At 37.8% G+C, this 13,597-nt stretch overlaps 1 protein-coding gene across 4 annotated transcripts in view; it reads left to right on the forward strand.

Moving 5' to 3' along the window:
- Positions 1-13,597, forward strand: part of SLC2A9 (solute carrier family 2 member 9) — a 105,308-nt gene that overhangs the window by 40,153 nt on the left and 51,558 nt on the right. For all 4 annotated transcript variants that reach the window (XM_064653233.1, XM_064653235.1, XM_064653234.1 and 1 more), the window contains one exon: positions 9,022-9,154. In XM_064653233.1, coding sequence (XP_064509303.1) covers positions 9,022-9,154 — 133 coding nt within the window. The remainder of the gene's footprint in view (positions 1-9,021; positions 9,155-13,597) is intronic.

The raw sequence follows: 13,597 nt of genomic DNA on the forward strand, positions 1-13,597 counted from the left end.
TAAAATCTTAAGAGAAAAAGTTAGTGTAGGACATGGGAAAAATAAACTAGGAATTTGGCTTATCAGTTCTGTTCCCCAGTTTTTTTGTGGGTTTTTTTTGATCAGGATTTGCCTAAGTTTATAGCAAGACTTTGAGAAGGTGGTTTCAACTACTCCTGGAAACTATTCTACTATTGAGTTAGACTTGCTAAAGGTGGCTCCAAGTTACCCTGGTCCCTACCAATTCACTGGACTACTGAGCTTGTACAGTGTTTCTTAAGAGCATAGAAGCAAAGCTACTTTATATTCTTTTAGTAAAATGCAAAACTCTTCCCTGAAGAGTGTTTTAAAACTTCTGCTAAGGATACAGGAGGCATGTTGGTGCTTGTAGGTGTCTGCTCAAAACCAGAAGGGGATGATGATATCTGCTAAGAATTGCTCAGAAAAACAGCTTCTGAATGACAATCTTAAAAAAAAAAAACAAAACAAAACAAAAAAAACCCCCACCAAAATAAAACAAAAAAACCCCCACCAAACAAAAACCAAACCAATCAACAAACAAACAAAAAAACCCCCTCAAACAAACCCAGAAACAGAACAGGAAAATGTTTTGGTGCTTATTCAGACATTGACCAATTTCAGCAGGTGGTTGTATGCCTTTCTGAGCCCAGATTGATTATGTGTGTCTTGATGGAAACCTGCCTGCACTTCCTGCAAACTGGTACTAGCCCTGCAAATTAAGAATTGCTTGAGGTAGCAATTTTGAAGATGGCAATCTTTTTTAAGATATTTTCTGGGTTTGTTTCTTTTCTTGCTGTGGGAAATTTCCTTCCTCTTTTCACAGTAACACATTAGGCACTAAGTTCCTTATTGCTGAAGCAATTTCCACGTCATTTATCAAGCTTCATACAAGCTGTGAGTTGTTGATCAGGGGCTTGAAGGTTCCCTCACCCAAGGGTTAGTGGATGCAGCCAAGGGAAGATGCCATGCACACAGCCTTGGTTGTGCTGATAAAGGTGCAGAAACACTGCCAGGACCTTCTAGATTGTTGCATATTCATAGTTCAGTAGTACCCACGGGAAGAGCTCTACTCTGTTACACCAGTCCTGTTGGTGGGTTGTGGTAGGTGTTGATGTGTTTCTAATGGACAGGTTAAGTGAGGTATTTTGTTAATATCTGTTGTGGATCAGCAGAGATTATGTATTTACTGGAGATTATTAATTAACTTTTTACTGGTTCCCCAAGACAGACACAGCAGTATTTATTCATCCCTTTTCTGTACAGAACTCATTAAGCAAAGCATGGGAAAACAGATGTGTGTCTTCATATTTGCAAATGAGTTTCAGTCCATTAAAGTTGTGCTGTGAGACTTCAATTCCTGAAGTTTTAACAACACATGGCTGATTGGCCATATGTAATATTGATATACTGCAGTTTTGCATTTGGGAAGGAGAACAGGTATGCAGGAGAGGATTTATCTAAATGTGGAAATGAAAGTGTGGTTATAGAAGAAAGAGCACTATGGAGATATATATATATATATATTTAGACTTCAAGCTGAACAAAAGACTTTATGGCAGATGTTTGGATGCAAGTTAATCATCGGTGAGGACTACTTTCTCATAGACAGCTGAAACAGTGCTCATGTGACTCTTAAGTTTTCTACGTAGCTGTACTCTAATTAGGTCAGCTGGAAAAGCAGCAGATAAGCTTTCACGGAAAGATGTCCTTCAACAGATCTGAAGGAAAAAAACACATCAAAATGTTATGGAAGTTGATAGCAATTGCTTGTAATTTGTCATGCAGCTTTCTCCTGGTCCACTGAAGCATAGTTAAAATGTGTAATTAAGCTTAGAGCATTTGTTTGTACTAATATTTAAACTATGACTTTCTGCTTCTTTGTCAGACTTAAAAAGGTGAGCTTTTTCATTTATTGTAGCTGACCTAGTAACAGGCAACATCTGTCTATGAACCTTATCTTACCCTGTGTTTGTTGAACTCTGCTTCAAAAGATTATGAATAAGGGAATGTTGTAAAGTTGCCTATCTCCTTAGTGCTTTTTATCTGATAATATTTATGGATCTATTATTAAGCAATAAATCTAAAATTATTTGACCTGTGGTTTCCTTCTGAGTGTGTTTCACTCACTGGGGAGATAACTACCATTTAAACCTTTTTCTGGATGATTAAGATTTCAGTTTTAATTTCCATTGTACTTTGTAAAATTGACCATTATTGCAAATTCATGTCCAAAGATGTAAATTTGTCCCTTACAATTAGATATTAATGCTGTAGTAAATTGGTCAAGCACTGTACTATAGCATGCAGTCTATTGAGTATTTTGGGTGTATTTTCTAGACCTGCGTTTCTTAGTTTGCTTTTGAAATTGCTGGCAAAGGGAAAAATCAGGAGGTATATTCTTGATTAGTATTGCGAGGGTTTTTTTCAAACTTGAAGGAAATGTCAAATTAAAATGAGTTGTGTTTTTTTTTTTAATCTAAACAAGAGTTGTTGCCATGAAAATGATTAAATATTCAACTATATCAGTTGTTTTTAAATCAAGAAACATACTTTGGGTATTTTTATGATTGCTTGTTTGTTTTTCTTAACCTTGATATACTGTAGTCTTTTATAACTTCAGTTTGACAAAATATAATCACATAAAAAAAGATTTGCATCTAATGCAATTTCTAGATGACCTGAAACATTTTTCTTCACCTCCTGCCTCAACCCCAGAAGGATGCAGGTCTCTGGAGTTGTATGTGTCGCATCTGTTAGTCCCACGGGGACATTAAAGGTGCCTGAGGATATCAGAATGACACTATACGCTCATTTGAGAAACTGAATCTTATCCTCCTCAATTTTTTTATTTACTATTTCGTATTTTATTATTTATGGAAGCTAACCTGAGTCTACATGCATTGCTGAAAGGAAACTTTGTCAGGAATTTTGCCTAGCTCCAACCCTCCAATATTTCTTTCTAAAGAAGCTCAAGCATATATGCTGGCTGCTGCTAACTATTTGAAAGCTTATTGTTTCCCACTGCTTTTCTCTGAAATTTTCACTTTTCTTGGAAATGAACAAACAGCGAAGACAAATTGCACCATGTAAGCGTGGAGTAAAAAGCTAGTTGTTACTCCAAAAAAATTTGGACCAAAAACATCTCAGAAACTGGTAACAGATACTTTAATTCTCCCTCTCAGTATGTACAACGTGATCTAACATGCAATGTAATGAACGGAAAATCATGGCACTCAGATGCCAGCCACTTTCAAGGCTGTTTTAAGTCCTGATTCAAAGGTAGTTTTACTTAATAGCAGAAACCTCCCACTGACTTCTGTGAATTTTACATTAGACTTGTACAGCCTCAAGTCTGGTGTCTTTCTGTACTGTTTAATACCTGGGAAGATACCGAGACTTGAGTAATCTTGTTGTCAGAACTATACCTGTAGTAGTGACATATAAAAATAAATATCCATGTGGGTGCAGAACAGAGGCAGAATGCACATATTATCTGGGTTGCCTGTGTTTTAGATGAGAAGGTAAGCAATTTGTAACAATGCTACTGAAACACATTTTGTCAAAGGGGGTAACAGGAGTGGTCATGCAAAGAGAAAAGTGTGTCCGGCAGGGGTGTAACTGTGAGATTAGTGTCCTTTGCAGCCAGAGGAGGTTGTACAGAAGTGTTTGGAGTGGTACAAGGTAAGATGAAGGTAGTTGTTCTGCACCTTACTTGAGTAGCTGGTCTGAAGCCTGAGTTATGAAAGTACTCTTTTCTCAGCTGCCTCATGATCATCACCGCTGTGCCATACACTTGACTCAAGGAAGAAAAGACAGTTCTAATGCTAAGAAATTAGTTCCATCTCAGTGCTTTTTCAGTCCTTGGCCCCAGGCCAGTGTGATTGTCCTTTACTTTTAGGAGTACTTTATGTGGCATGGTAGCAGATTAACAGGGAAATGCTGAACTTGTGCAGTCTTCTCAGATTTGAACACCCAAGTAAGTTTATTCAGTTTGTTCTGAGCAGGGATGTGATTTTTTTTTTTTTTTTTTTGTGCAAAATGAAATATTTCTGATATAACAAGTTTTCATGCCAAGTGTCTGTGAGAGAGGACAAAATTCAATTACTTGAATAAAGACACATAATATCATTTTGATGCCCATGGGTGCTTTAAGTGTCCCTGTGGGGACTGGCAGATGTGACACAGAATATCAGATCTACAGTATCCTTCTGTAGCCACAGCAAGAGGTGAGGCAAGATGCTTCAGGACATCTAGAAATTAGACTAGATGTAATTTTTTTTATCTGTGCCTGTGATTATATTTTGCCTAAAATTTTAAATGTGTTCCTGCTTCTTAAAGAAACATAAAAATGAAGATACTTCCAAATCACTGTTTCCTGGCTATTTCCGGTATCTTGCATTGGATGCCAGAGGCTTTTGTCTCTTTGCTCCCCCCATATGAAATGGGTAAAACTTGTAATTTTACACGAGAAAGGTATAAAAAAAGGTCATTGCTGTTTATAAAGTGTTCAGCATTGTAGTAAGCCCATCACAACTAAACTGAAAGAGCAGAGGTTTAGAACAGATGTTAGGAAGAAATTCTTGGCTATGAGAGTGGTGAGACACTGGAACAGGCTGCCTAGAGAAGCTGTGGATGTCCTGTCCCTGGAAGTGTTCAAGGCCAGGCTGGATGGGGCTTTGAGTAACCTGATCTAGTGAAAAGTGCTCCTGCCCATGGCAAGGCAGTAGAATTCAGTGATTTTTGAGGTCCCTTCCAACCCAAGTCATTGTATGTTTCTGGGAAATTATTTAGAGAGAGACAGAGAGAGTAGAACCTGTCAAAGTCGTGTATTTCCTTACTGAGTCTTTTTGATCCTTTCATCCATCTCATACTGGGATATTTAATTTGCCTCATTAGATCTTTCAAAAAATGTGTGTCCATGTCCAGAGCAGTACAGCACTTCTTCCCACCTCTGTTGCATGACCCTGTGAACAATTCATTTCTCCCTGTTAAAATTCATCTATATATATATTGTTAACCTCTTCTGTGTTGACAGTCTTCAAATCTTATAAAAATCTTCCTAATTGCTGAAAATATTAAATGTCACTGGTGCTTAAATCGGTCATTGAGCTTGATATGGACCAGTAATTCAGCTGTCAGCGGTGCCTGTTGACATTTCCCCATACCAGTTTCTTTTCCACCTTTTGATGGCTACAGTAAATTTCATCTTCTCTACTTTAGCTGATGATTTTCTGGCATGGTAACATTTGCTTTACTGTATTCCAGTACAGCTTAATCTTGTCTCATTTGCAGTTGATAAATCCATGTCATGCTTTACCTACCCCACTCCCCACCAACATTCTATATCTGCAGGTTTGCACTTTATTATGTCAACCTTTGAATGAGTCTATGGTTGTCAAACTTGCTCTACTATTTAACTGTCTTCTGTTAATACATCAAAGCCAGGGTTTTCATGCTCCAGCCTAAGCAAATATCCATAATGTGACAGTTTAAAATTAAAATTTTACCATCTTGACATGTTATTGGTACCAATTCTGAGCAGGTGATAAATCAGATCTCCTGTAATTAAAATGTTTAATGCTCTTTTAAGTTTTTTCCTGAGATAAAATGGGATGTAGTTTTCATTTCTCTCAGCAGTGCCTGTGTGCTTCTTCTTCTTACTGCTGACAACTGAGGTAAAGTGTTAATGTGTCTTCTAAGTCACACCTGCACTGTCTTTTGCTTGTCTTATTACTGCTTCTGGGCATTGCCCCAGTTTATGTCCTGTCCTAACCTTTCTAAAGAGGTTATGAAACCCTCCTTCTCCCTGCTTCTTTTTGTTCTCTTTATAGGGTCTAATTCAGCCTGATTTTCAGCAATTTTTAATTAAGCTTTTAAATTTATTTTAGTCCTACTATTTCTTTTCTGTAGTGGAATGAAGAATTTGAACTTGGATAATGTAAATTAAGAAAAAAGCAAGTAGAACACAGTTCCATAGCACTGAATAGGCATCACCTGAATTTTAAAATGGATAGAGAAGTTTCCCTTGACTTCAGTGACTTACTGATCAACTCATGCCTGCAATGGCAAATGGGACCATATTTATGAGTGTTTACCTTAAGGTTTTAGAAGTTAGCATGATAAAAAGTAAAACAGAATCATTCATAGAAGAAATGAAGGAAACTTGGTGTCTTATGTGGTGAAAATAAACGGCTTTTCATTATACTGGTATTTATTGTAAAGGGTAAGTTCAGGCTGTTGTTCATAACTTTTTCAAAATAATGCTTTCAGAAAAGTTTTTGAGAGAATGTGACCAGCTGATAAACCATACACTACGGGAGACTTTAAAAGAAGTTTAAGCTTATTCCAAGGAAGTCTCCCTAGGTTGGCAGAATGCTAATAATAACAGTATACAAAGAATACTTTTTCCTTTTTCCTTTAAGAAACATTCTTGACATTGTGGAAAAAACTACAGAAAATATGATGTGCTGATCAAGAGTAAGATTTTTATCTGGAAGTATTGTCAAAAATTCTTGTACAGTACATAACAAATGTGTTTATATTACGGGAAATTACTCCAGGCAGACATGGAACGAAGCTGATGAGTTATACTGCCTGTTTTCCTCAGTTATTCTTTACAAACCAGTACCCACTTTGTTTATGTGATTATTGACCCTTCTTAAAGTTTTAACTTTAGTTTAGTTTCCTAGTTTTTAAAATAAGATACAGGCTTATTTGTTTATAAACAGAGTGTTCACCTGTATTGGGTAAAGTTCTCCACTCAACTGCATTGGAAAAGAAGAAAAAAGGAATTAAAAGTGTCTTGAAGTCTTCATGGTAATAGAGGTGCTTAGGATAACTGATTACCTCAAGCTTTAATCTGTGTGCAAAACACCCTTTCTCAAGTTGTTTTCCCATCCCAGGAGATTTTTTTAAAAAAACACCTCTATCACTTAAAAGGCAAGTGAAAAGTTTGATTAGGAGATACCCCACATATTCTTCCCAGGAGTTATTCGGTTATCTTGGGCCCCATTTCAGATTTGGGCATGGATTACATCTCATACTATGCAGTACGTGGTGTTTTAGGCATTGCTGAACTGGGAGAGTGTAAAATAAAAACTGTCAACAGAAAATAGTTTGGGGCCTTTTGACCTTTAATTTGACTTTGAAAATTATATTGAAATAAAATTTATCCAGCTCTGTTTAGGGAAATACAGGCTCTGAATGGACAGATTGATTCTGGTGGAGGGACAGGATCCAAACCACTGGTACCTCTTGGAGCTCAGTCAGCCAGGATGCAGTGCAGTCTGCCCCTGAACTAGCCAAGCTTTTGAAAATGTGCTAGACATGATGTCTAAACAGTAGACCCACTGTAGTCTCATCAGGCTTTTCAATTAAGTCTCAGATTAGAAAGCATTGAATTGAATAGATTAATGCCAAACTTGGAGAAAATGACAAAAAGATTTCATGTTGGCATTCAGTTAGAACAGAAGATATCTGAAGAACGTGGACAGATCGAGGGCCTCTCTGTAGAAGAAAATGATACTGCTGACACCTTGCTCCTTAAGTGCTTGAACGAATCCTGTCTTGAGAGTAAGCCCAAAGAACTAGATGAGCTCTCTGCTGTCTTTCCCAACTTATTCCTGGAAAAGCTTGGGTCAAGTCACCCTCTATAGCTGGTTTTAAGAATGCATTTGAAGATGTTAACAACTTTGATAATTTTTTTTTATATCAACTGAAACAAAGTCAAGTTGTATCTGAAATCTGCTAGCAGTCAAGTAGATTCACATCAATAGTACTGGATAATGCAGCACCTTGTGCTCTATATCTGCACAGCAGTGGGGCTCTGGCAGGTTAAAATGCCTGGCTTCCACATGGGGGACTTGCCAGAGAGTGTTCATCAGTGCTTTGCGTTGGTGGGGGTACTGCAGATGCCTCTGGTGTTTCAGGTCTTTGTTGGAGACTTCCAGCAGGTTATTTGCAAGTCAATAGAAAAATACTTTCTGTTTCACGGACTTTGGAAAAGGACTGTCAGTGTTTCATGTAAATATCTGAGGTAGGTTAGCTAATTCAGAGTGGGAAACAGTATAATGTGCTATTCTTAGTTACACTACTCTAAAACCAAAGGACTTCTTTAAGGTCCTGTAATTTTGGGCAGAAGAATAGATGAAACCTGTTTTTTATCCTTAAATTAGCATGGAAGCCAGCTTAAGAGATGGAATCATTGGCTGTGAGAGAAAGCATTCATAAATATCACCTCACAACAGCTAGCCAGATATTTTTTTTTTCTTGTAAAATTTATAGCTTAGCTGTCTTTTGCTCTAATCGTGTTGAACTGCATGTGTTGTCTTTTCTGAACATATATGAAAACCGCCCAACTATGTGTCAGTTGTTCCTGCAAGGCAAATGTTGTTTTTCATTAAGTAGATGTTTGTGGTGAGACCTGAGACCACCTTGGTTTGTTCCCAGAAGCTGTGAAATGCTGAAAAGTCACTGCCTGCCTTTTGAACCACAAAACTGTGCTAAACTGCAGCTTAGCTCAAGTGTTATCAACTTTTTGGATCGATTAGTTTAGAGAAAGAGACAATGTGAAGGTATATGTAACTATATGAAAATAGTTTTATAGGATTTCTTTAAAGCTTGTGGTTGATACTACTCTGTGTGTGTATGACTTGCAGAATATATGAGTATATATAATATTTTTACCTGTATAATTGTTGATGCTGAAGGAAAGGAAAATATCCTATATATTGCTGGGTTTTTTTCACAACTTTCCTGTATCTCTCTTTTTATTCTTATTTGGTCAATGGCTGGAATTCTGCCTTCCTTGGCCCTTGAGTAAGATGATGTGAGGGGGAGGTGTTCAAACCGCTTGCTAAGCTCAGGAAGAACACATCACTCTGATATGTTGAATGATGACAAACTGCAGTGTTTCCCATTGAAGCTATTTTTCTTCCTAGTATCACTATGGGACAGTTTAGACAAAGAGACCACATGAAGGTATATGTGACTATACTGACTTATGTTTGTATCTGTTTGCAGGAATCTCGGTGGCCTTACTTATTTGGAGCAATCGCTTTTCCTTCATTGATACAAGTCGTGATTCTGCCTTTTCTTCCTGAAAGTCCTCGTTACCTCCTACTTGAAAAGCATAACACAAGTGAGGCAGAAAAAGGTATGACATGTTACTTTCTTTCAACAAAGGCTGTTTGTTAAAGGAGCGAAGGCTGGACATATCTGATTCTGATATCACACTAAAAGCAGAATATTCTAATAGGAGAGATTCTCTGGCAATACTTTTTCTCACCTTTTTTGCTTGTCTCTCTATGCATAAACTGTTGCTTTGAAGTTTTTATAAATTAAATTCTTCAACAAACTAACCTATATAGCATTATATGTGGTGATACAGACCTAACCAAATCATCCTGCTGTTGTGCGTCAGCCACCATACAGAGGGGTCATTTGGGAGTGAAAGGCGGTTTCAGTTGTTGTGACTCTCCCTTATCTACAGTCTTTTCAGTTTGATTAATAAAAACACAGTTCCTACTTTTTTTTCCAAGTAGTCACTGTGTTTGACCTTGTGGTTCTGTAACTCAATAACCTTTGTTATTGATCTAATAAAAACCTCATACATCTGTTTAACTGAAAATTTCCAGTGCTTCCATGTTACTTCTGTTTCACAGACACAGACCAGAATATTTTGTTCTTACTTTAGGTTCTGGGTATAAAACAATTTACTTGTGTGATCACAGCTGCTGTATTCTCTGCCCCAGTAAATTTACTATGGTCCCAATACAGCTGAGAGAGTATTGAAAATTTGTTCTTGCTTATTATAGGGACACATTAAAAACAGGAATGTACAAAGAAGGACAGAGTCTGATTATAATACCAAAATATCAAATGTAACTCTTTTACAAATTATTCCTGAAAACTTCATTTGAATGTAACCCTTAACATTTTCAGTCATAAACTTGCAAAATTACTTGCAAAGTGTGAATCAACACCTGAAATATAAATTTAATAATCTTTTAGCATAAAATTAATGCAACTCTATCCTGTTTCTTTCCTTATCAAATTAAAAACTGGCCTCTTTTGTTCTGATGAGTGCTCTGAAAAAGAAATGGTGCACTAATGAAGAGACTCCCACATTATTTCAGTTTGATGTTGAATGAAGAACTCAGTGATTATTGGAGCCTCAGACATTTGGAGATATAGTTCAGTGCTTAAAAAAATAGCACAAAAGTAACAAGGCTTTGGGGACAGTTCTTTAGCTTTACAGAGTTAGCAGATATTTGAGGAGACAGAGAACAGCTTTTCCAGGGACCGTGAAGGAAAGTGCTGGCCTGCCAGCAGTGGTCAGAGTGCCCAGCAGGGATGCAGGACCGACCCAGAGTGGGGCTGGCTGTTTGGTGAGTAACTTCTGTAGTACCATGGCTGGGCTGGGAAGAAATGCCTTTGGGTGCCAAGTTTAAACTGGCTGATATCTGCCTGATAAAATTGTAGATGTATTTTCAGAGCTATGGTTGGCAAAGAGTCTGCATCTGCAATGCTATTGCATAATGTCACACTTGTTATGAGGAACTATTGCAACTCCTGCTACAGTACCTGGAAATCTCAGCACTGACAGTGAAACTGGGCCTCTCATAGGTAGAGTTTAAAAGTTGTAAAAAAATGGCAGTAAAATAACACCACTTGCCTTGAAATTCACACCATTTACTGTTGCTGTTAATGGGCCAACTGCAGTCTGGGATGTTTTCAGCATACGTGTTCTAAAAATAATTTGAAAGATAATACAGAGGTATTGGAGGTAGGTTTTGGAGTAGGAGGCAGTAGGAGAGCAGTTACCCCTGCTGTATTTGGTAGTTGAAGGAAAATGAGCTTTGGCTTGCTGATCAGGAGAAGATGGCTTTCATAAGCCACCTTAAAGACTACAAATTTAGATACTCTGAGAAAAATGAAAAGACTGATACAAAAAACCTTTTCAAAGTAACTGCTTGTCAATACAAGCTTTTGGACTTGATTAATTCCAGAATAAAAAAAACCAATACTGAGATATGTTGCAGTACAGAGTGAAACTCATTTTGAGTGTAGTCTACAGCAGAATTCACAAAATAGGAGAGTGAATCAACAATCAAGACAAATCATCTGGATGTTTGCATTACCAGCAGAAATGAGGGAGGAAAAGTCAAAGTATTAGGGAGACTAGAGGAGATATGAGTTATTAAAATGCCCTTCTGCTTGTAAGTCATATAATGACAAAGCAGTATTCTCCATTTTAATGATGACTGCAGTAATGCTCTTGAATTATTTGCCTCTTAGCTTAAATCTGCATATTAATATCGGAAATATGCAACTCTTTCTTCTGACTAAATCCCCTTTCTTTCCCCTAATGGATCAAGGCTATTCATGCAAATGTATTTTTCACTGTGGATTATACCTTGTTAGAGAAATATAAAACTGTTTTTTGTAAAAGGTCTGCTGTATCTAATGCAGATGACTGTATTAGTCTTTATGAAATACTCTAAAATGTGCATCTATGTCAAAGCTCCTAAAATGGAGCTGACAACATTAATCTTCTTAATTGTTTTGGAGCAATAACATCAAGTGGGATAATGTGGGTCATTGAGTTTCCACAAAGTTTTGCTCCTGCTTTGATTCCCCCCGTTTTTCTTCTCAGCCTCAGGAAAGAGCCAGACTATAACTACCAAAATACAAGTGGTCTTTTCTGGCAGATGTCTTTAAGGGGAAAATAACAGACTGGAAGGAGGAGAAGGACCAAAATGTGTTGTGTAAGCAATGAAAAAAAATGAAGAGGTGCAGTTAGAGCAGGAAGCATCATGTGTGAGCATAAACCACAAAACAATGAGAGAAGCTGCTCTGTGAACACAGGAGTAGTGAGGCCTCAGCTGAGCAGTGTCTCCTGCGCTCTGGTAGCAGGGATTTACCAGGTCTCCTCCTACCCCCTTTACAGCAGTGCAGGTGGTGCACACTGTGGGCAGCTGAGCCGATGTCTGGCCCATCAGCCCCACAGATGCCGTGTTCAACTTGTGGTTGTCTGCTATCAAAAGCAGTGTTAACAGCTGAGCTTGGCTCATCTTCCTAGGGGTCATCATCCTTTATCTGAACCCCTGAGACCAAAAGGAGCTGAACTCTCCCTCATATTTCTGTCTTACTGCTGAATGTGGGAGAACTGATTTATGTGTTGTGGGAGGAGAAAAGTTAACTGGAGCAACGCATAATCTATAAACATGCTTTGCTCAAGAAGCTAAAAGTCTGGTAATGGAGAGAGGGCACAAGCATCCCAGCTCTACTCCCAGGTCTCATAACTACTATTCCCCTCCCTTGGTAAGAACAGAAGGGAGGCAAATGCCTAGCATTTAACTGGTGTGATCCTTCTTCATAATGCTGACTGAACAGCAAAGAAGAAATGGGTATTTAAGTGCTTGAAGAGAAGGGCTTTAGAAGGAGATTATGGGAAGGAAGAGTAACAGGGACAGAAACAGGAAGAAAAGGAAAAACTTACTGCTATAGTTACATCGGTAATTTCCCATCCAAGCTCTAGTAGCTGCCTTTTAGTTGCATGGCAAGTGCACCCCTGACCTCTGACTGTCGCAATGATGTAATAGAAATAAAATCAGTGATAGTCATGTGATAAAATGGAACACTTTTTATGACTAACAACATTTGTTATAAACACTTTCAAGTGGAGAGCCGAGGTGTCTCTTTTGAAGTATACTGTTACAAGGAGGAAACCTACATTTTCTGTGCAGCTACAGGAGCAGGTCTTGTCAATCAAAAATCGAATTCAGCTGACATCCCAGCTTGCTAGAGAACAAGAATATTGTTATGTCAAATAACTTAGATAAACTGTCATGGTAACATCTGTTGGTGACATGCAAAATCTGTTCATCTGCTATGTTCAGTCATACATTATAAACCCTGTGGTTATGAAAGAAGCATTACAATAGGTATAACAAGAAGTGTAGATTTAAATTCTTAGAAAGATGGATTAGAGTTGATACCTTCTCACATGATAAGAGAGCAATGCCATTCCTGATTTAAGAAAGCAGGCAGCTAATTTTTTACAAAGCCCCTTGTGGGGCATGGACAGGAGCGATATTAAAACCAAATTCATACCAGCAACAAGTTACTGCAAATTCAGTAAATGATTAAAATGAACTGTTTATGACTGACGACAAGGACATATATGATTTATTTTTGTTCATCTGTGGATTTTGTAGGTCTGTAAGCATTATAAACTATTCTTATTGGAAAGGAAGAGACAGCTGTGACTCCTCCACTTACTGGCTTATGGTATAGGCTCCGTCTCAGATGGTTGCTGACTGCCAAAAGCTGGAGTGCTTGTGGTGTGTCTGTTTCTAAACTTTTCTTAAAATTCCTGTCTTTTACAAAAGATATTTGGTTCACTGGACTTTAATACAACTCTGTTTACCAGCTGTTGTGTTATTTTAGGGTGGCATGTGGATAGTTTGTTTTACCTGTACATATTAGCTAGTTTTGGGTGAACCTGAACAGGCCTATTGATAGTCTCTGAAACCAGACATATGAAAAAGGTAAAGATGCAATCCTTAACTCGATGATAACTCATAGAAGATAT

This window comes from Pseudopipra pipra, chromosome 4 (genome assembly GCF_036250125.1).
Source record: "Pseudopipra pipra isolate bDixPip1 chromosome 4, bDixPip1.hap1, whole genome shotgun sequence".
In the NCBI taxonomy this organism is placed as follows: Eukaryota; Metazoa; Chordata; class Aves; order Passeriformes; family Pipridae; genus Pseudopipra; species Pseudopipra pipra.